The sequence below is a fragment of the Rhinopithecus bieti genome, unplaced genomic scaffold (genome assembly GCF_001698545.2).
Source record: "Rhinopithecus bieti isolate Rb0 unplaced genomic scaffold, ASM169854v2 scaffold_15006, whole genome shotgun sequence".
Taxonomy (NCBI): Eukaryota; Metazoa; Chordata; class Mammalia; order Primates; family Cercopithecidae; genus Rhinopithecus; species Rhinopithecus bieti.
Window position 1 is genome coordinate 325,531 of NW_016808074.1, and position 23,414 is coordinate 348,944.

At 46.3% G+C, this 23,414-nt stretch overlaps 2 protein-coding genes across 2 annotated transcripts in view; both read right to left on the minus strand.

The window, feature by feature from the left end:
* Nucleotides 1-1,451: 1,451 nt before the first annotated feature.
* On the minus strand, nt 1,452-9,793 carry ZNF551 (zinc finger protein 551). The gene is made up of 3 exons (XM_017885403.1): nt 9,175-9,793; nt 6,143-6,266; nt 1,452-5,052 (listed from the first exon to the last, which is right to left on the minus strand). Exons 1-3 carry the CDS (start codon nt 9,490-9,492, stop codon nt 3,248-3,250), a joined length of 2,247 nt encoding a protein of 748 aa, XP_017740892.1. The 5' UTR covers nt 9,493-9,793; the 3' UTR covers nt 1,452-3,247.
* A 9,828-nt stretch (nt 9,794-19,621) lies between these two features.
* ZSCAN4 (zinc finger and SCAN domain containing 4) overlaps nt 19,622-23,414 on the minus strand; it is a 10,456-nt gene continuing 6,663 nt past the window's right edge. Inside the window, exons 2-4 of the mRNA XM_017885433.1 lie at nt 22,569-23,058; nt 20,688-20,853; nt 19,622-20,601 (exon numbers count right to left, since the gene is read on the minus strand). Coding sequence (XP_017740922.1) covers nt 19,862-20,601; nt 20,688-20,853; nt 22,569-22,958 — 1,296 coding nt within the window. The 5' untranslated portion in view covers nt 22,959-23,058 and the 3' untranslated portion in view covers nt 19,622-19,861. The remainder of the gene's footprint in view (nt 20,602-20,687; nt 20,854-22,568; nt 23,059-23,414) is intronic.

Sequence of the window (23,414 nt, forward strand, 5' to 3'; positions counted from 1 at the left end):
TCACACCTGTAATCCCAGCACTTTGGGAGGTTGATGCGAGTGGATCACGAGGTCAGAGTTCGAGACTAGCCTGACCAAGATAGTGAAACCCCGTCTCTACTAAAAATACAGAAAATAGCTGGGCATAATGGCACGCGCCTGTAATCCTAGCTACTCAGGAGGCTGAGACAGGAGAATCGCTTGAACCTGGGAGGCGGAAGTTGCAGTGAGCTGAGATCATGCCACTGTACTCCAGCCTGGGCGACAGACAGAGCAAGACTCTGTCTCAAAATACATAAATAAATAAAAAATAAATAAACGAACAAACAAACTCATCTAAAAAAAGTAGGGAAAACATATGAACAGATATTTTACCAAAGAAGTTACACAGGTGGCAAACAAAAACATTAAAAAATGCTCAATATCATAAAGTTTTAGGGAAATGCAATGAAAACCACAGTGAGATGCCACTATTCATATACTGAAAAAGCTAAAATAAAAAAGATTAGCCACATGAAGCACTGGCAGGGATGTAAAGGAACTGGGACTCTCATACACTCTTGGTGAGACTACAATAGGAAACATCCATTTAGATCAAATTTGTCATTTCTTAAAACGTTAAACGGGGGGAGGGATTGCATTGGGGAGTTATACATGATATAAATGATGAATTGATGGGTGCTGACGAGTTGATGGGTGCAGCACACCAACATGGCACAAATATACATATGTAACAAACCTGCACGTTATGCACATGTACCCTAGAACTTAAAGTATAATAAATATAAATAAATAAATAAATAAATAAAAATAAAACATTTTATTTAGGTGGCCACACACACACACACACACACACACAAAAGTTAAACATTCACCTACATTGTAACTAAGACATTACAGTTTGAGTTATTAACACAAGGAAAATAAAACACATATCCATATAAAGAATTGAATTCAAGTATTTACAGCAGCTTTATTCGTAATATACAAAAATCTATAAATAATATAAATGCCCCTAAACACATCGATAAACAGTGACTTATCCACAGAACAGCATGATACTCAGCACTACAAAGATTCATCATTTTTGAATCTCAAAATAATTATAAAGCATGAAAACCAGTCAGAAAAAAAGTATATATATATATATATGTATGTGTGTGTGTGTGTGTGTGTGTGTGTGTGTATCTCCGTAAAAATTCCATAAAATGCAAACTAATTTACTGTAAAGGAAATCAGTTGACTCTGAAGAGCTGGGGAAGGGAGAAAGATTATAAAAGGATATAAGGTAAATATATGGGTGATACATAAATTCATTTTTATGGTTATGATGATGGTTTCATGGCTTTACCAAACTGTACACTTTGGATATGTGTACCTTGTTGCATGTCAGTTATACAAATTAGACCCTCATAAAGCTTTAAAAAGTGGCTCAAAATTAAGAGCCTAGATGTTCCATTTTTTTTTTTTTAAATCAGGTTGGCAACCTGATCCGGACTTCACCATCTCTCTCTCTCCTCATGTCCTGAGAGAGGCAACCTTGCCTCAGGGGCAGCAAATTGGCAAGCAATGAAGACTGTTGCCACCTGAATTAATAAGAATGTTGGCTGAGTCACAAAAGCCACATCCCTGGACTACAGAATGATCCTTCTCTCTATTCTTGTTCTCCTACCTGCGTAACAATGGCCTTGAGGTGAACAGCCCAGAGAGGATACAAGGAGCCACGAAACCTTTATAGACCTTTTTTTTTTTTTTGGAGACAGAGTCTCACTTTGTCGCCTGGGCTGGAGTGCAGTGGCGCAATCTCAGCTCACTGCAACTTCCGCCTTCTGGGTTCAAGCGATTCTCCTGCCTCGGCCTCCTGAGTGGCTGGGACTACAGGCGCATGCTGCCACGCCTGGCTAATTTTTTGTATTTTAGTAGAGATGGGGTTTCACCATGTTGCCCAGGCTGGTCCTGAACTCCTGAGCTCAGGCAATCCGCACACCTTGGCCTCCCAAAGTGTTAGGATTAAGGCGTGAGCTACCGTACCTGGCCAGACTATTTTCTGATAATGATCTCAGTGACAGTAAACAGAAGATCCTGAGAATTTCTGTATGCACTGATCCCACACAACCATATTCACTGGAAAATTTGTAGATGGACTTTTAGAAGAGGCATTTCATCTAATTTACTGCAGTCTTCTCCACTCCCCATTTACCTGGAGTTTCTGTCCCAATTACAGTTGCTCCTGTAATTTTACCTCTACGCCTATAGTCTGACAACAAATGGCACAAGTCTACACTGACTTATACGTCACGGCACATGGCTCCTTTGCAGGACCTGGGAAATAGATTCCCCTCAACAGTGCTAGGAATTATGTGGATCTCTTGTGGACAACTGAACAAAATTCATGTTCACAGAAGCACTGGGGATTGTCACAACTGCCTCTTTTTCATGGTGACCTCTGACCTGACAAAAATGGCACCAGGCCACAATACAGGAACACAAAGCCTGGCAGTTTTTACTTTGAGGCCTTGGGCAGCAGGCCAATTAGACCAATACAGGACAAAGAGCTGTCTTCTGCCATCACATTGTCCCTTCTGAGCACAGAAAATTTGAGATCTCCACAAAATCTATTCACTCCTTCATGCTGACATCACTATTCTGCTTACAAGTCATTCTACGCAATGAATAGAACCCCCAAGATTAAAGGTGCATAAATTTTAAAACCTTTACAAAAAGATTATAAATCAGACCAATGTGCACCAAGCAGTTTCCAGGCTGGTGAATCAGAATCTGGAAAAATTCATTACAAGCATCATGTGAGACCAACGATGTTCCTAAAAAAGGTAATCCTTCTTAGAAAGCTGACAGCACAATTCAGATTCTCTGGACCACAACTGGATCAAGTCTATACTCTAAAGTCAGAGAAAAGACAAGAGGACCCCTACATGCTTGGGCTATTAATAATTTCCCCAAGCAAATGGGAGAGTAGAGGTTTGCTTCTTTGAGCACTGTGGGGAGGTGATTCATGCGCATGGTGTGCACCTGCCAGGTGGTAGGGGTGAAACGGCTTCAGCCTCCGAAACTGGCAGTGACATAAATCAGGCTATAGGCCTGGGCAGATCAGAAATTACAATGAACCTCCTCAGAGCTTCCCACATACCTGAAACTTACGAAGATTACCCTACTGTGGATGCTCAAAGTTTAAATTTAGGAAGATGGCTACCACAGTCTCCTCCAGTGCTGTTATACTGAATAAAGAAATAGCGCATTCCCTTCACATTTAAGGCCTTTCTTCAGTGTGAACTCTCCGATGTCGAATGAGGTTAGATTTGCGGCTAAAGGATTTCCCACATTCACTGCATTCATAAGGCCTTTCTCCAGTGTGAACTCTTTGGTGCTGAATAAGGTCAGATTTGTGGGTAAAGGGTTTCCCACATTCCCTGCACTCATAAGGTCTTTCTCCAGTGTGACCTCTCTGGTGTTGAATGAGGCTAGAGCTCTGGCTAAAGGATTTCCCACATTCACTACATTCATAAGGCCTTTCTCCAGTGTGAACTCTCTGGTGTTGAATGAGGCTAGCGCTTTGGCTAAAAGCCTTTCCACATTCACTACATTCATAAGGCCTTTCTCCAGTATGAAGTCTCCGGTGCTGAATAAGGCCAGAGCGCTGTCTAAAAGATTTGCCACATTCATTGCACTCGTAAGGTCTTGTGCCAGTATGAATTCTCCGGTGTTGAATGAGGTCAGATTTGCGGGTAAAGGATTTTCCACATTCACTGCATTCATAAGGCCTTTCTCCAGTGTGAACTCTTTGGTGTTGAATCAGGATAAATTTGCGGCTAAAAGATTTCTCACATTCACTGCACTCATAAGGCCTATCACCAGTGTGAATGCTGCGGTGTCGAATCAGGTTAGAGAACTGTCTAAAGGATTTCCCACATTCACTGCATTCATAAGGTCTTTCTCCACTGTGAATTCTCTCGTGTTGAATGAGTTCCGATTTGCAGCTAAAAGATTTCCCACAATCACTGCACTGATAAGGCATTTCTCCAGTGTGAACTCTTCTATGTCGAATGAGATTGAAGATTTGTCTAAAGGATTTCCCACATTCACAGCACTGATAAGGCCTTTCTCCAGAGTGAACTCTCTGGTGTCGAAAAAGGCTAGAGCTTTGTCTAAAGGATTTCCCGCACTCACCACATTCATAAGGTCTTTCTCCAGTGTGAACTCTCTGATGTTCAATGAGGTTAGATTTGTAGCTAAAGGTTTTCTTACATTCACCACACTCATAACGCACTCCTCCAGTGTGACGTCTCTGGTGGTGAATGAATTCAGATTTATGGATAAAGGCTTTCTCACGATCACTGCATTCATAAGGCCTTTCTCTGGTGTGAATTATCTTGTGTAAGATTAGGTGGCACTTTTTGCTAAAGGATTCCTCACTTTCACTACACTCAAACGTCTTTTGTCCAGTGTGAATTTGCTGGTGCTGAACAAGTGTGTTCTTGCAGGTGAAGGCTTTCTCACATTTGCTACACTCATAAAGCCCTTCTTCAGAGCAGATACTCTGATGCTGAACAAGTGTGTGTTTGTGGCTTGAGGCTTTTCCGTATTCGCCCCACTTGTAATAACTTTTTGCATTGAAAAATGCCTGTATATGCTTGCTGCTGCCACTGTGTGGCTCCTCACCACTGGGAGTGGCTTGGTGTTGGAGTAGGTCCATGGAGGCTGGGAAGTCCTTCCCACAGGTGAAATAATTCAACACATGGAATCTGCAGCCTGTCACAAATGTAGCCTCATCCATATTCCCTTTCCAGGGCTCTTCTTCACTGTAATGCTTTTGATGCTGGTGAAGGTCAGCACTGAAGCAGAAGCCTCTCACGCTTGTGCCACCCAGGTATGACTTTTGCACAGGGGATGTGGTTTGGTGCTCAGCCTCAGGCAAAATGTCTTTCAAGACTGGGACACACATCTTAATCTCACTGAGAGATTTCTGGGGGGGTGTATCGCCCTTAGAAGTCCTGACCTGTGTAGATACACTCTGCTCAGAAGCTATCACCTCATTCTCCGTTCCATGGCAATAACCTGAAAGCAGAGAAATGCTGATGAAATTCATGCTGACTTCCATGGAAGGTGAAAGATGTATCACAAAAATGTGTGAGACACAAGAACTGAGTGCATGGAACTGTTCTGGGAACAACGGAACTGGGGAGGAATAGGCTGCTTTGAAGTACTGGGCTTTTGAAGATTATAGAGATGTCATCTCATCACGCAAAGGACACAAGGATGAGGTACAGCACAGGAGGAGGAGGGTCTCCAACTCACTCTCTGCCAAAGCCCTCAGCAGGACTTTGTCTGCTAGTGATGTATGTGCTATGCAGAAGACTGCTGTTGTCCAGTCCTAGGAAAATCCAATTGAAACTGGGTAGCTGGTGATCAAGGAGGACTACTTGAGGCTGTGTGCATACCTCACAACACAGTGAGTCAAGACTGAAGAACACTGAAAAGAAGTGAGCAGTGGAGAGGACAAGTGACACATTGAGACCAAGAGGGTGGAGGCAGCCAAACGCTGGAAGTGGCAGATGAAACGACAATTCGGCACAGTGTTGTATACGGAAGCAGAAGTAGAAACGAGGTATGGCCAGTGGCACTTGCACCAAAATGCTGCTGGACACAAAATGCTGCTGATATGATTCTAACACAACCATGATGTCATGCCCTTCCCCAGCTGCCACTCACTGGGGCCAGGCCTCCTCTGAGACCACCTTGCCTTCTTCACTCTGTGAAGCAACTAGGGTTCTCCCTGCAGCTCTCATTGTGCTACCACCTAACACATTAATGATGTAAGTCTTAAGGAAAGAGAGGATAAGGGAGTGACCAGCACTCACAAAAAACACTCAAAGGAGAGTCTTGTAAAAAGAGCTCCACAGTTCATGTAAGTAGTAACTATGACAATGCCTGCAATTTCTGATATAGGTGGACATACGGAAATGGCAGCTAGAGGAAAAGGGCAGAAACTGGGCCACAAGGTACCATGAATCTGTACACGGTCATCCTGACAGGGGGAAGACAAGAAAAATAAGATCCACTAGGCTGACAGTAAGACTCCTGAGACAGAGGTAACTCTCGGGGTCAAAAAGAAAAGCAGACACTGGGAGGGATGCTAGGACCTTACCCAGGGATGTTACATGTGCAAAGTTCTCCAGCATCACATCGCAGTACAGGAACCTCTGAGACTCATCAAGGAGCTCCCACTCTTCTTGGGAGAAATAAATGGCCACATCCTCAAAGGTCATACCCTGTCACAGCAGGAATAGTTCAATCCACGATCAGACCCGGAGTTCATTATCCTCTTGCCCCCAACATCCATCCCCGGGTCACCCTATTGCCCACCTCAGCGGAGATAACCAGCCACAGTGCCACCGATGCCTACTCTCTCCCCACAGTTTCACTGATACTGAGTCCTCGAATAGCAACAACAGGTGTGTGAACAGATAGATGCTATCTAAACTCTGGGCTTGGCAGGTAGGCTATACCTCTCACAAACACCAGTTAGAGAGAGAAGTGGCCATAGAGAGGGTGTGTGATCTGACGTTTGTCTTGTCAGGCAATACCTGTGAAGTCCCCAAGATTGATCTTCCAAGACACAACACAGGCTCACCCTTTACCCCTATGACTCCAGTTCATGGCCCTCAGTTTATTCTCTCTCTTCTCATGCACATCACTCTTTGAACCACACCTGTCTCACACAGCTGCATTCCTACATCCACAACCTCAAAGGTCACACAGCTTTTCCATGATCGGGACGGTTCATTCCATAATCAGTATCTCTCCTAGGAACCCAAATTCATCCCCTCTTCATCGATCCCCTGTTCATCCTTCTCTCCATCTTCTCATTTTAAAGAATACAACAGGGCCCAGTGACAATGATGCCCCCTCTCTCCTCATGGTCCCATTGGTCACTGTGTTCTCCCACAGCAACAACAGGCAGGTGGGCAACTATCTAAGCTCTGAGCCTGCCATGCAAGGAACCACAATCTCTTGTCTTCCAGGATAGTGGAAGTGCCCCTTGCATGCCAAGAGAGGGGGCATCAGTGTCACTGGGCCCTATTGTATTCTTGCAAATGAGAAGATGGAGAGAAGGATGTGGATCTCACCAAGGATCTCAGATAACCTGTGGATCTCAGATAACCAAGGCCTCTTCCACTTCTGGGCTGTGACTGCTGTCCCCCCACCAGTCACAGCCTTCCTCTCTACAACTACCACTAATTCAAGGTCCAAGCCCAGTAGCTCTCTACCCCCGGCCCAGTGAGTCCCACAGATGGCCAATTATGCTCCTAAGAGAATGTGACAGCCTGACTAAAATTTCCCAGATCCCACCAAGAGTTAATATAAAATCCTGGTGAGTCTGCAGAAAGGTGAATATGCACCAGTCCTAGCATCATCCTGTCTGTGTAACTCCTATGCCTCTACATCCGTCTCATGTCTACTCACCCCTGAGAAGCCTTGGCCACATGCTAGATCATAATCTCTCTCCGACCCTCCCCATGAACACTTCTGTCCAAGACCTGTGTCGCAACACCTCACACAACCAGGGGCTCAGGCAGGAGACCAGTCCTTGACCTTCCCCTCCCCTTCCTGGGCAACTATTATTATCACTGTGAGCAGGCTTCCCCTCTACTAAATGTGATCCACAGCTCCATTCTGGCCCACAGATTGTCCACTACCTTTTGGAAAAGTCTCCATTCTGAATCTCTCCTCACTGTTCCCGACCTACGGTTCCAGCAGCCCATGAACCATTCTCTGAAAGCTCTCATAGTCTCAACAGGTCAAAAATAAAACTTCTGATATCTCAAATGAAAACTACTCCTACTATGGACTTCCCCATCTTAGTTGATGGAGTTTCCACCCTTCGAACTGGCAAAATTAAACCTTTGAGTCATCCCTGATTCCACTCATCCTCAAAATTAAAATTTCAGGCAGCCCTACTTATAAAATGAATCCAGAATCCAAGTGCTTCTCGCATCTTCACAGCCACCATATTGGCCCAGCTACTATCACATTCACCTGGACTATCCCAGTAGTCTCCTCCCAGGTCTTCCCCCCCAATCTTTCAGTCAGCTTCCCATGCTGCAGCCACAGGGAGCCTAATAAGACCTGAGCCAGATCACCTCCCTCCTCCACTCCAAACCTCCCACTGTTACAAGTAAGTATCGAACAGACAACTTGTCTTCTCAGGGAACCCTTCCGAGTCTGACTTCTACCACACTGCTCCCTGTTCTCATGAGAAGAAAATAACTGTAGGTTCCTGAACCATCTCAGCCTCCTCTCCAAACCTTTGCATATACTGGTAACTATGCCTTGGACAACCTTCTACACTTCCTTTCCCCCAGCTGCCAACAGCTTCATATAAACTAACCTAGACTTAGGACTCTGGGCTCTGTATTTGCTCAAAGTCCCAGGGCCCAAGGCTAGAGGAGAGGCGGGAGAGCAGTCCAAGAACACTAGTTCAGAGACCATAATGGGTGAAGTGAGGACCAGTCACACACACACACCACTCACCAGTTAGGCTCCATAAGCCATTCTACAGTTATGGAACTCTATAGAAACATAAAAGCCACGAGAGTCAGGCAAAGACATACAGGTTCCACAGGCTCAGGTCGCCCAATGACCCTGACCCACTTTTGGAGCCAGGTGGCCTGGGCTGGCGGCACTATCTCCGCACCTCAGTCCTCAGTGCTGACTTTACCAGCTGCGTGAGCTTGGACAAGAACTCAGTCTTCCTATGCCTAACTACTATTTCCTATCTTCGGCCTGTTCTTCCCCTGAGCAACTTTTGGATAGCTTTAGGAAATCCTAACCCGGTGTCCCTGTCTGTTCACAAATCTCGAAGGCTGCCAGTGTCCTCAGAACGGTCAAATTCCTCAGGTGCAACTCTGCCTCACTCTGTGTTCCTGCAGACCCGAGATGGACCCCAGGCTACTGAATCCCCCCCGGCTTAGTTACAGCTCCAAGTTCTGCATGCGTCAGTACCCTGCCCGTCACACTGCCGTACACACTGCGCGTCAGAAACGGGACCCACCCACGAGCGCCTTCTTGTCCAGGGCACTGGGGCCTGGGCTGCAGAGCTGTGAGCAGGCATCCCTCACTGGGCCTTAAGGCTTCTGGGGGGCAGGGCAGGCGAGACCCGGAGGACGCAGCACTCACCTGAGCCGGGTCCCTCAGCGCGACTGCCGCCATTGAGCTCCGTCGACTAGGCGGTGAGCGGCGGCCGACCGGGGCGGGCGTTCGAACACAGCAGTTCCTATCCCGAGCCTGGCACAGCTTACCCGAGGTGGCGTCGCAGAACCTCAGGCCCACCTTCGCGCCTTCGCTGTCCCGTCCCTCAGTCGCGACCCAAACTGCAGAGACTGGCGGAGCGGACAGACAGGAGAAACGCCAAAATGACCGCCACGAGGAGGAAGCCGGAAGTTCCGGCCTGCCGCTCTGCGCATGCACGGAGGTGCCCCTATCCTGGGCTGTCATTGGCTCAACTCCGCTGCCGTTTAGCCCTCTGCACTCTGGATAATGCAGTTGCCAAAACGCCACAGAGTTCTTCCGAGTGTGTCCACTGCTTTGACCTCTGCGAACGTGGATTCTGAGGTGCTGTGCCCGGTGCAGGGAAATGGCGACTTCGGCCTCCAGGGGAGAGGGAGGTATTTACCCCTTCTTAAAGGGGCTTTTCCCAGATTTCTGGGGAGTGTTTTCTGTAACTGATCACTTACGTGTTTAGAGACATTATTTTAGACTCCACGAAGATCAGCGTGTCCCTAGAGGCAAAAAATATTGTTTCAGGGGGTTGGGCGCGGTGACTCACGCCTGCAATCCCAGCACTTTAGAAGGCCGAGGAGGGCGGATCACCTGAATTCAGGAGTTCGAAACCAGGCTGGCCAACATGGCGAAACCCCATCTCTACTAAAAATAAAAAAAATTAGTCTGGCGGGCCGGGCGCGGTGGCTCACGCCTGTAATCTCAGCACTTTGGGAGGCCGAGGTGGGCGGATCACGTGGTCAGGAGTTCGAGACCAGCCTGGCCAACATGGTGAAACCCCCGTCTCTACTAAAATACAAAAATTAGCAGGGTGTGGTGGCAAGCGCCTGTAATCCCAGCTACTCAGGAGGCTGAGGCAGGAGAATCAGGAGAATCGTTTGAACCTGGGAGGCAGCGGTTGCAGTGAGTCGAGATCGTGCCACTGCACTCCAGCCTGGGCGAAAGGGGGAGACCTTGTCTCCAAAAAAAAAAAAATTTGGATTTTGGAGCATTTTGGATTTTAGATTTTTGGCTCAGGGATGTTCAACCTGTATTTTTTTCTCATTCAATAGGTTTCTCTTTCACTTTGTTTTTAATGTTTGATATACTAAAGTTTTAATATTCATTTAGTCTAATTGGTCTATTTTTCTTTTGTCACATGTGTATTTGGTGTCAAATCCAAGAAATTATGGCCAAATTCAATGTCATAAAACTTTCACCCTATATTTTCTTTTAAGCGTTTTATAGTTTTGGGTCTTGTGTTTAGGTTTTTACTCCATTTTGAGTTCATTCGTGTTTTTGGTGTTAGGTAAGGGTTCACCTTCATTCCTTAGCATGTGAATATTTAGTTTTCCCAGCATAATTTGCTGAAAAGATCATCATTTCCCCATTGAGTGGTCTTGGTAGCCTTGTTGAAGATCATTTGACCATATACATTACTATACATTACTATTGCAAATGAAATTGTTTTCTTAATTTCCTTTTCATATTTTTCATTGTTAGTGTATGGAAAGGCATATGAGTTTTACATGTTCACTTTTGCATGTTGACTGTGAATTCAGCTACACAGACGAATTTGTCTATCAGTTCTTTTTTTTTTTTTTTTTTTTTCCAGATGGAGTCTCGCTCTGTTGGCCAGGCTGAAGTGCAATGGCTTGATCTCGGCTCACCACAACTTCCACCTCCCGGATTCAAGCAATTCTTCTGCCTCAGCCTCCCAGGTAGCTGGGACTACAGGCACCAGCCACCATGCCCGGCTAATTTCTGTATTTTCAGTAGAGACAGGGTTTCACCATGTTGGCCAGGATGGTCTTGAACTCCTGACCTCGTGATCTGCCTGCCTTGGCCTCCCACAGTGCTGGGATTACAGGCGTGAGCCACTGCGCTTGGCCTGTCTTGCTCTGTCACCCAGGCTGAAGTGCAGTGGCACGATCTCAGCTCACTACAACCTCTGCCTCCCAGGTTCAAGTGATTCTCCTGCTTCAGCCTCCCCAGTAGCTGGGATTACAAGCATGTACCACCACACCCAGCTAATTTTTGTATTTTTTAATTAATCAAAGTTGCCAGCAAAAAAAAAAAAAAAAAAAATTATTAATTCTTCCCTTAGAAGTTACAACAAACATCTTTTTAAACATTTTTTGAGCCTGTCACCCAGGCTGTAGCGCAGTGGTCTGATCTCAGCTCACTGCAACCTCTGCCTCCCGGGCTCAAGTGATCCTCTCATCTCAGCCTCCCAAGTAGCTGGGATTACAGGCGCATGCCGCCAAACCCAGCTAATTTTTTTTGTATTTTTTGTACAGAGGAGGTTTTGCCTTATTGCGCAGGCTGTTCTCAAACTCCTGGACTCCAGTGATCTGCCCGCCTCAGCCTGACAAAGTGCTGGGATTACAGGCATGAGCCACCATGACCAGCCTAAACATCTTTAATCTAATTTGACCTTCAAATAACTACTGGATTGCTTCACATGTAATGCAGGGACCCTGTAACAGGACCTTTGGGGATGAATTCTTCAGTATTTGTGTGAGAAAACCTTTATTCTCCTCCACCTTTGAAAGATAACATTGCTGGATATAGATATTAGGGTGGGGTTTTATTTTTCGTTCTAAATTTTGAACATTTCACTCCATTCCCTTCTTGATTATCTGGTTTCTGACAAGAATTCTACTCTAATTCTCATCCTTGTTCCTCTGTAGGTAAAGTGCCCTATCCCACCTCCATCTTCTTTCAAGAATTTCTCTATCTTTGGCCTTCTGTAGTTTGAATATGATGTGCATAGTTGTAGGTTTTTGGTATTTACTCTGCTTCCTCTTCTCTGAGATTTCTGAATCTGTGGTTTGGTGTCTATGATTAATTTTGGACCTCCAAGTGGAGGTTGCAGTGAGCCAAGATCACACCATGGCACTGCAGCCTGGGCGACAGAGCAACACTCTGACTCAAAAAAAAAAAAAAAAAAAAAAGCTGGGCATGGTGGCTTACGCCTGTAATCCCAGCAGCACTTTGGGAGGCTGAGGTGGGTGGATCACCTGAGGTCGGGAGTTCGAGACCAGCCTGACCAACATGGAGAAACCCCATCTCTACTAAAAATACAAAATTAGCCAGGCATGGTGGCACATGCCTGTAATCTCAGCTACCTGGGAGGCTGAGGTAGAAGAATCACTTGAACCCAGGAGGCGGAGGTTTCAGTGAGCCGAGATCCCTCCACTGCACTCCAGCCTGGGTGACAGAAGAAGACTCTGTGTCAAAAAAAAAAAAAAAAGTAACTTTTGTTAATACCAGTGGGTTTAAATTATGCTTAGACATTTTTCTACTTTTATTAATAAGATAATACATTATCTTTTGTAATCCAGCACCATGGTAAATTACATTCATCTATTTTCTTTTCTTTTCCTTTCCTTTCCTTTCCTTTCCTTTCCTTTCCTTTCCTTTCCTTTCCTTTCCTTTCCTTTCCTTTCCTTTCCTTTCTTTTCTTTTCAGACGGAGTCTCGCTCCGTCGCCAGGCTGGAGTGCAGTGGCACAATCCCAGCTCACTACAACTTCCATGTTGGTCAGGCTGGTCTTGAACTCCCAACCTCAGAAGATCCACCCGCCTCAACCTCCGAAAGTGCTGGGATTACAGACGTGAGCCACTGTGCCTGACTTTTGTCACTCAGGCTGGAGTGCTATGGTGTGATCACCATGTTGGCCAGGATGGTCTCGATCTCTTGACCTTGTGATCCGCCCACCTCAGCCTCCCCAAGTGCTGGGATTACAGGCATGAGCCACTGCACCCAGCCTCTATTTTCTAATAATAAACAATCCTTGCATCCTGGGGATCAACTCAGGATGTATGACATCTTTATTCATTGTTAATTTTACTAGCAAATACGATTGTTGCATCTATATTCATGAGTAGGTTTGGTGATTAAATGTCATCTCTCAGGGTTTTTTATATTTAAGCTTTTACAATAAAGTTATACTAGGCTTATAGAGTAAATTGATATTTTCTATTATCTGCAAGATTTGGAATATATTTGATTATTTCATTGAGTGTTTGACAGAACTCACCTCTTCTATATCTTGCAGGGTCTGGAATTTGATTTTGGAGATTATATTACGAAACAGGTGGTTACAGTTTATGATAGTTTGCTCAGGGAAGTCTCTCTGAGAGAATAACTTTAGGGACATGAAAGAGACAAAGATGCAGACTTTGTGGACATTTTGGATTACATCATTCCAGAGGGTGGAGAATATCAATGCAGAGTCCCCAAAATAAGAGTATTTTTGGAGGCTCTGCAGTTACCAGGGACAATGCTCCAGGCAGAGGAAGTCCAAGGGTGGAGAATATCAATGCAGAGTCCCCAACATAAGAGTATTTTTGGAGGCTCTGCAGTTACCGGGGACAATGCTCCAGGCAGAGGGAAGTCCAAGGGTAGAGAGTGGGAAATGGGAAAGAAGCTGACATTTTCAGAACAGCTTAACTGAAAGTAGTGAGTAAAGGAATAATGCAAGGAAGGTCACAGATGTGGTAAGTCAGGTCCGCTGGTGTAGGGCCATGTCTGACGCGAGGTGATCAAATCTTATGAGAATTCCTGGAGGAGGCCTAACAGGAACAAGAGCTCGTATTTCAGCATTGGAGACAGAGCCGTCAACAAGACAGACCTTACTAAATGGGCAGGAGAATGTCAGATGACCCTAAAGGTTCTGATGACAGTAAAGTAGAATGAAATTATAGAGATGGGATGACTCTATGAGATGGGAGAGTTCCCTTGACCCTTGACCCCTTTGCAGGACGTAACAGGGGTGTGGCTTGCTTACTCCGCGCCCCAGGCGCCCCAAGCTCAAACCGCTAGCCAGAGTGGGAGCATGCAGGTGAGTGGGTGCAGGAGCCTGGTGAGTGGTGCAGGAATGAACCCTATACTGGCCTGGAGCAGCGTCCAGGGGTTGCCCACAACCTCTGGAGCCCTGGAGGGCCTGTGTTAAAAACAACGTTTTGTTGGTTTTTTTTTGAGACAGAGTCTCACACTGTCACCCAGGCTGGAGTGCAATGGTGTGGTCTCAGCTTACTGCAACCTTTGCCACCCAGGTTCAAGTGATTCTCCTGCCTCGGCCTCCTGAGTAGCTGGGACTACAAGCACATGCCACCACACCTGACTAATTTTTGTATTTTTAGTAGAGACGGGCTTTCACTGTGTTGGCCAGGCTGGTCTCAAACTCCTGACCTCGTGGTCCGCCTGCCACTGCCTCCCAAAGTGCTGGGATTACAGGTGTGAGCCACCACACCCGGCCAAAAACACAATATTCTTCTATCAGTTGCCTCCCATGGATGGCTAAGTGATAGCCAGTTCAGTGGAGAGTCAGGGTGACAGCCTTTTACACCCTGCCCTCTTGGTACCTCGGTTCTTGCCTGGTGTCCAGGAAGAATCCCGTCAGGCCAACTTGAAGGATAGTGAATGTGGAGATTTTATTAAGCGGTGGAAGTAGCTCTCAGCAGAAGGGAAGCGGGAAANGGGGACAATGCTCCAGGCAGAGGGAAGTCCAAGGGTAGAGAGTGGGAAATGGGAAAGAAGCTGACATTTTCAGAACAGCTTAACTGAAAGTAGTGAGTAAAGGAATAATGCAAGGAAGGTCACAGATGTGGTAAGTCAGGTCCGCTGGTGTAGGGCCATGTCTGACGCGAGGTGATCAAATCTTATGAGAATTCCTGGAGGAGGCCTAACAGGAACAAGAGCTCGTATTTCAGCATTGGAGACAGAGCCGTCAACAAGACAGACCTTACTAAATGGGCAGGAGAATGTCAGATGACCCTAAAGGTTCTGATGACAGTAAAGTAGAATGAAATTATAGAGATGGGATGACTCTATGAGATGGGAGAGTTCCCTTGACCCTTGACCCCTTTGCAGGACGTAACAGGGGTGTGGCTTGCTTACTCCGCGCCCCAGGCGCCCCAAGCTCAAACCGCTAGCCAGAGTGGGAGCATGCAGGTGAGTGGGTGCAGGAGCCTGGTGAGTGGTGCAGGAATGAACCCTATACTGGCCTGGAGCAGCGTCCAGGGGTTGCCCACAACCTCTGGAGCCCTGGAGGGCCTGTGTTAAAACAACGTTTTGTTGGTTTTTTTTTGAGACAGAGTCTCACACTGTCACCCAGGCTGGAGTGCAATGGTGTGGTCTCAGCTTACTGCAACCTTTGCCACCCAGGTTCAAGTGATTCTCCTGCCTCGGCCTCCTGAGTAGCTGGGACTACAAGCACATGCCACCACACCTGACTAATTTTGTATTTTAGTAGAGACGGGCTTTCACTGTGTTGGCCAGGCTGGTCTCAAACTCCTGACCTCGTGGTCCGCCTGCCACTGCCTCCCAAAGTGCTGGGATTACAGGTGTGAGCCACCACACCCGGCCAAAACACAATATTCTTCTATCAGTTGCCTCCCATGGATGGCTAAGTGATAGCCAGTTCAGTGGAGAGTCAGGGTGACAGCCTTTTACACCCTGCCCTCTTGGTACCTCGGTTCTTGCCTGGTGTCCAGGAAGAATCCCGTCAGGCCAACTTGAAGGATAGTGAATGTGGAGATTTTATTAAGCGGTGGAAGTAGCTCTCAGCAGAAGGGAAGCGGGAAAGGGGATGCTGCAGGAAGAAGGTGATCGTTACCTCAAGCCAGGCCATCTCCACCAGACTCCTCTCCGAAGTCCTGCTGTCTGAAGTTAAGCCACGCCCATCCCTAGTCTCCAGCTCAGTTGCTTCTCCTCTCGACTTCAGCCTGCTTGTCTCTCTGCCTGCTGAGGTCTGGGGTTTATATGGGCACAGGAAAGGGGGATGGGTAGGCCAAAAAAGTAACATTTGGGCAGGAAAACAGGGACAACTGTTCTCATTTACGGCCGGGGTTTCCAGGCTTGATGGTGGAGTCTTTGCCAGGGAACCACCCTCTTCTACCCAGCATTTCCTTGCCTCCTGTATCATTTACATGGGAAGCGCTGTCAGGACAGTGGAGGCGGCCTGGGATGAAGTGCATTACACGGATTACAAACGAATAAGAAAATCTTCGGCCGGGCGCGGTGCCTGACGCCCAGCACTTTGGGAGGCCGAGGCGGGCAGATAATGAGGTCAGAAGATCGAGACCAGCCTGGCTAACACAGTGAAATCCCGTCGTATAGATACAAAAAATACAAAAAAATTGGCTGGGCGTGGTGGCGGGTGCCTGTACTCCCAGCTACTCGGGAGGCTGAGGCAGGAGAATGGCGTGAACCCGGAAGGCGGAGCTTGCAGTGAGCAGAGATCGCGGCACTGCACTCCAGCCTGGGCGACAGAGCAAGACTCCGTCTCAGAAAAAAAAGAAAAGAAAAGAAATATAAATACAACTCCTAAGGAGAAACATGGACTCTCTACTGCAAAGGGTAAGCCACTTCCAGCTAGAATAAAGGATGGCAATTGTAATGATAAGCCCAATGGTATTTTTGCTTCCTCTGGTAGGGAAGCCCTGTCTTTCCCAGCGTAAGAGAGGAAATTCCAAATACACAAAACTCCAGGAATGAGTTCCGAAGCCCCAAGGCAGTTGAGCTCGAAGGAAGCTCCGCAAGGGAGTCCAGGAGTCTGCGCAGTGCTGGCGGACACTAGATCCCAGAAGGTAACGTGTGGCTGGGTGCCGACGACTACAACTCCCGGAGGCCACTAGAATCCTGGCTCCGGACGGACGTTTCAGGAGTCCGCGGCCCTCGATCACCGCGTTCCACTCGGACCTGTCGCCTCAGTTTCCAGCCCAGCTTTCCTCCTCTGCCCGTCGGGGGGGACTCACATTCACCGCCTTCTGTCTCCACAGTGCGGCTCATCAGGCGGTCCCATATGCCCCTGCGCAGAACTCATCACCTACTGCAGCTCCCAGAGAGCAATGCGCGCCGTGTAATACAGTACAAGTCCCAGAAGCCTTTGCGCCAACATTTTCATCCGGGGACTTTAAGCCAAGAGTCAGCAGCGGGAGGCCTTTGGTATCAGTGAAAGCTGGCTGTAATCACTGACAGGGTAGGGATATAATAACTGATGTGAGGCGTTGGGTGGAGGCCAGGGGTTACTGTTTTATTTGTGATTGCAGGACCCGTAAAACACCCAGTAAAATCAGACTGGCAGCTGGTGTGTCAGAGAGAACCGTCAGATACACATTAAGCCTGCAGAATACAAACATATTTTCTATGCAGGGGGTGAGGAGGGAAAGACTTTGTTTACCCCCCTTGTCCTACCGCTGACTCCAATAAACTGTACTCAGGGTTTGGATATTAAAATCAAAGCATTTAATGGCTCACTCCTTTAGGCCCAGCTGCTCGGGAAGCCAAGGCTGGGAGGTTGGCAGGAGTATTGCTTGAGCCTAGGAGTTGGAGACCAGCCTGGGCAACATAGCAAGAGCCTGTCTCTACAAAAAATACAAAAATTAGTAGTGGCTCACCTGTAACTCCAGCTATTCGGGAAGCTGAGATAGTAGGATCCCTTGAGGCCAGGAGGCCGGGGGTGCAGTGAGCTCTGATGGCACCACTGCACTCCAGCTTCGGCAACAGAGCCAGACCCTGTCTGAAAAGAAAACCAAAGCAGTAGCCATATCTAGTGTTGGAGAAGACATGGACATTAAGTTTTTACCTTGCTGATGGTGCTGTAATAGATTGAAAAACCACTTTGACAAAGTTTTCCCCTGCTTCATACAGATCTTTGCAACCAAAACTTTTCCTTCCTGTGGACCAATAAGCAGGTGCGAGAATGCTCACAATAGCAAAATACCCGGAGACGGTCCAGGAAAGAGGATGGATGCACAGGCTTCTCTGCACAGTGCAGCGTTATCCGCAGCAGCCCGACAGTTCTGTTCTTAAGGCGGTGGAATCAGAGAAGCATCATAGTTTACGCTGTAGAATTCCCCCCTTCCATCCTTTAGGCGGTATCTACAGGGCACCTTCTAGTTTGTCAGTTGGATTGAATCCCAGTTACCTAGTGGAAACCAACTCACACATGTATCCCCCAAAATCGACTAGCATATGCATTGCTAGTTCAGCTTTGCCCGGAATTCTTTTTCTCCAAACTGACCTTTCAAACTGGTTCCAGAAATAAGCTTCCCTTGCTCCCATCTCCATCATCTTGAAAGAAATTAACGCGGAAAAAGGACTTTTCTGGTAACTATCTGCCAATAAAATAGCAATCTGCAACTTTCAATCACCAGTCGTATTCAGGTCAAGTTTAGCTATTAATTTCTCATAAATTGTAAACATTATAATATCATTTACATATGTAAGTTTGCTTTCATAATCTAAGACCTGCTTCCAGATTTCCACCTCTGTTCCACCCATTTTGAGGTCCACGTGGCTGCACCAGAGTTAAAGGGTGTGGTGTAAGGACAGGAGAGAAGTCAGGAAAAGCCTCAGTGGAGTATGGTGAGCTGGTGTTTGTGTTCTCAGTGTGGAACTCATTGCCTTTTAATGTGGGCACACTGCTGGATTTTAAAGAATAATGCCAGGCCCTGTGGCTCACACCTATAATTCCAGGACTTTAGGAGGCTATGGTGGGAGGATAGTTTGAGACCAGTCTGGGCAACATAGCGAGATCCTGTCTTTACAAAAAAAAAATTTTTTTTTTTAATTAGCCAGGTGTGGTGTTGTGCTCCTGTGGTCCCAGCTAATTGGGAGGCTGAGGTGGGAGGATCTTGTGAGCCTAGGAGTTTGCGGCTGCAGTGACCTAAGATGGTGCCACTGCACTCTGGCCTAGGTGAAAGAACAAGACCTTGGCCGGACGCAGTGGCCCACGCCTGTAATCCCAGCACTTTAGGAGGCTGAGGCAGGTGGATCATCTGAGGTCGGGAGTTCGAGACCAGCCTGACCAACATGGAGAAACCCTGTCTCTACCAAAAATACAAAATTAGCCAGGTGTGGTGGCGCATGCCTATAATTCCAGCTACTTGGGAGGCTGAGGCAGGAGAATTGCTAGAACCTGGGAGGTGGAGGTTGTGGTGAGCCAAGATTGTGCTATTGCACTCCAGCTTGGGCAACAAGAGTGAAACTCCTTCCACCAAGACCCCAACTCTTTATTTGTATTTTTATTTTTTGAGACAGTTTCGCTCTTCTCACCTAGGCTGGTGTGCAATGGTGCGATCTCAGCTTACTTCAACCTTTGTCTCCCAGGTTCAAACGATTCTCCTGCCTCAGCCTCCCAAGTAGTTGGGATTACAAGTGCCCCACGCACCATCACGCCCTGCTGATTTTTGTATTTTTAGTAGAGACTGGGTTTCACCATGTTGGCCAGGCTGGTCTCGAACACCTGACCTCAGGTGATCTGCTGGCCTTGGCATCCCAAAGTGCTCGGATTACAGGCATGAGCCACCATGGCTGGCCCCATCTCATTTTTTTAAAAAAGGATATCAACATTATGGATTCATTCATTTATTCAACAGAAATTTATTGGTTCTTGGAAACATTCCACTTTCCCAACCGCTTGGAATACTTTAGTGAACAAAACTAACAAATTCCATGCTCTCCTTAGCCTTACATTTTAATGAAGCAAGACAATAAATTGAAAGCATAATCAGGAAATTATATCCTAAGTAGATAAATATTATGGAAATATACATACTTGCATACATATTTATGTACATTATCAGACCAGCAGCTTAGGAAGCTTCTGGTGTGGAGGGAACAGTTGGTGGGGTAATTTTCTCGTGAGTCCTCATATGGCGGTGGTATGTGGATGACTGGCGGTAGCGTGTCTTACAATAGGGACATGTATAAGGCTTTTCTCCTGTGTGGATTCTCTCATGAGACCGCAGGTTGGTTTTGTGGCTGAAGGACTTTTCACACATGCTGCATGTAAAAGGTTTCTCTCCTGTGTGAATTTTCTGATGCACACGTAGGTCTGATATCTGGAAGAAGCGTTTTTGACACTCGGGACAAACAAATGGCCTCTCATTCCTGTGTCTTCTCTGGTGAGCTAATAAGTGACAGAGATACTTAAAGACCTTGGGGCATTCTTCACATTTGTATGATTTTCGGACTCCATGGGATCCTTTCTGATGTACCTCACATGTGGAGTTCCCCTCATTGCTCTGGTGGGTAGGGGCAGACTCAGGGGATGACTGCTCTGGCTGAGAGATAAACCGTGCTCCCATCTCCATAGGGACACCTTGAAAAATAATTCCGTTTATGGACCCTTCCTGGGATCTAGCAGTGACTAGCTCTGTTCTTCTTGAGTTGTATGGGTTGTCAGAAGAAACAACTGCCTCTTTAGGCCTAGGGCCATTCTCTTCCTGGATGATAATTAGAGAAACTATTTGATTGTTTTCATTAGTATTACTTTCATTTACTTGAGTAGTTTTCAAAGAACTGTTGTAGCCGTCTTGTTCATCTTCGTGTCCTGTGAAAATAGACAGTCATTGAAGTTGTACTCAAGAAGGGGTCCACATAGAACACCCCTCAGTTGTGCAGATTCACCTGACTTACCTTGTCCTGTTTCTAAGGAAGTACCTTGGGAAGTCTGAAAGGGTGTCCCCATGTTTGCTTCTCTTGGGGTTTTGGCAGACACTTGTTTTGTGAGATGAACAATGACATCTTTTAAGGGCATATTGTCAGAAAAGAGAGCTTCCTGTCCCTGCATGTGGACATGGACCTGTAAAGAAAGCCAGATCACTGTTGTATCTGAATCTGTTGTGTAGCAGAAGACTTTTTGGAAAAGTGGCCCTTAACAGGCTCTCACAAACTCCCTCAAGTATTGGCTACCACATATTCTGTCCACCATCTCTGACGGTGTTATTCTTGTTACTGCAAGCTCTTATGTTTAATAAAGTCACACAGACATTGAATTTACAAATACTGAATCATTTCCCCTAGGAGGAATTCAGGGTTAGTTCCTGTGAGCTTCTGGCCACATTATTTTTGTCAATTGATCAATACATGAGTTTGTTTTATGTGTGTATATGTTCAAAGACACCTCATTTAATATATATTTATTGATTAATTCTGAACTCAGAGGATCCAGCACACGTATTATCTCCGTAATACATAGCAACTTCCTTGCACTTAGGAAGACTAGACAGTGTTTCAGCATTTTACTTCAGTGTCACTTTAAACAACAAAGTTATCAATACAAAGCATAAAAGTGTGAAAATGTGCCACTAAATAGACTGTGAAAAGGACACTTATTTACACTGTAGGAACCAAAATAGGAAGCGAGGTTGTAGCCTTTTTCAACCTCACCTGGAAACATGCACCTAAGGTGACTCAAATATTTTACCACTCTGCACATATCTGAAAATGATGAAGAAGATGCCTCAGGTATTTATTTTAAGCTTACAAATAAATTTTAGCAATTTTGCAAATATGGGCTCTGAGAATAAGGATCTACTGTAGTAGTTCTTTTTTTTTTTTTTTTTTTTTTTGAGACGGAGTCTCGCTCTGTCGCCCAGGCTGGAGTGCAGTGGCCAGATCTCAGCTCACTGCAAGCTCCGCCTCCCGGGTTCACGCCATTCTCCTGCCTCAGCCTCCCAAGTAGCTGGGACTACAGGCGCCCGCCACCTCGCCCGGCTAGTTTTTTGTATTTTAGTAGAGACGGGGTTTCACCGTGTTCGCCAGGATGGTCTCGATCTCCTGACCTTGTGATCCGCCCGTCTCGGCCTCCCAAAGTGCTGGGATTACAGGCTTGAGCCACCGCGCCCGGCTGTAATAGTTCTTTAGAATGTCTTTCTTGATTAGGGTTCCCTGACAGAAGAACCAGCTCTTGTCAAGACATTTCTTCCTCAACCTTGAGGTCTTCATTTAAATGTCAATTTCAGGCCGGTCTCACACCTGCAATCCTAGCACTTTGGGAGGCTGAGGCAGGCGGATCACTTGAGGCCAGGAGTTTGAGACCAGCCCAGCCAACATGGTGAAACCCTGTCTCTATAAAAAAATACAAAAATTAGCCGGGCTTGGTGGAGCACGCCTGTAATCCCAGCTACTCTGGAAGCTGAGGCACGAGAATGGCTTGTGCCTGGGAGGCATAGGTTGCAGTGAGCCGAGATCATGCCACTGCACTCCAGCCTGGGCAACAGAAAAAAAAAAAAGTCAATTTCTCTGCCATTATACAGACTAAAATTAACTTAATCAAACGTCAATATGTTTGACTCCTATATATCCTACAGAATAAAAATATATATGCCTTTTTGCTTTTTTTCTTGAGAACTTAGGACATTGAAGATTATTCTTTGTGAGAATGGTGGGAGAGTGTGAGCTGACTAATAACTGGACCTCCAATAGCTTCTCTAACTTCCAGACAACTCTAACTGACTGTGATTTATTTCTTACTTTCCTTTGTCCTCATCCCAGAAGTCAGAACACTGTACTCACTAAGGCAGGTGGATTTATGATGTCATCAGTCAGGTCTTCCATGAATCTCTCCAGGTTTTTGCCACTTGATTTCCATTTCTCTTTCACACTGGCTTTGTCATTGCAGTGGCCACCAATCATAAACTGCTCCAGGACTAGTAGAGAAATAATTTCATCCTTGCTGTGCTTTTCTGGTTGCAGCCATGAGTGAAAGATCCTATAAAGTCTTTGCAATTCCTGCCTTGCATAGGAATTATTGCTGTCTTGAAATGAATTGAGCATCGTTCTTGAGAATTCAGAAATCCCTTCTTCTCTAGCAGGTCCCTGATTTCGTCGAAACTCTGAATTTTCTGATCCAAGATTATTCTCGGATGGTTCACGCCGAAATATGGTTCTTAGATCTAAAGCCATTCTTAGCAATAAATCTCAGAGAGACTTAACTTTGATGAGTCAGTCCCTTGAGTCTCCAGGGATTTCTTTCAACAGTTGGTGGATTCTTTAAAACTGCAAGCTAGAAATAGAAAAGAGATAATTAATTAATTGCACCACTGGCATCATTAAAGACAAATCAACTAAAAAGTTAGGCCTAGATGGTTCCACAGATGAATTCAAAGAAATAATTATAACTTGGCCGGGCGCGGTGGCTCAAGCCTGTAATCCCAGCACTTTGGGAGGCCGAGACGGGCAGATCACGAGGTCAGGAGATCGAGACCATCCTGGCGAACATGGTGAAACCCCGTCTCTACTAAAAAAATACAAAAAACTAGCCGGGCGTGGTGGCAGGCGCCTGTAGTCCCAGCTACTCGGGAGGCTGAGGCGAGAGAATGGCATAAACCCGGGAGGCAGAGCTTGCAGTGAGCTGAGATC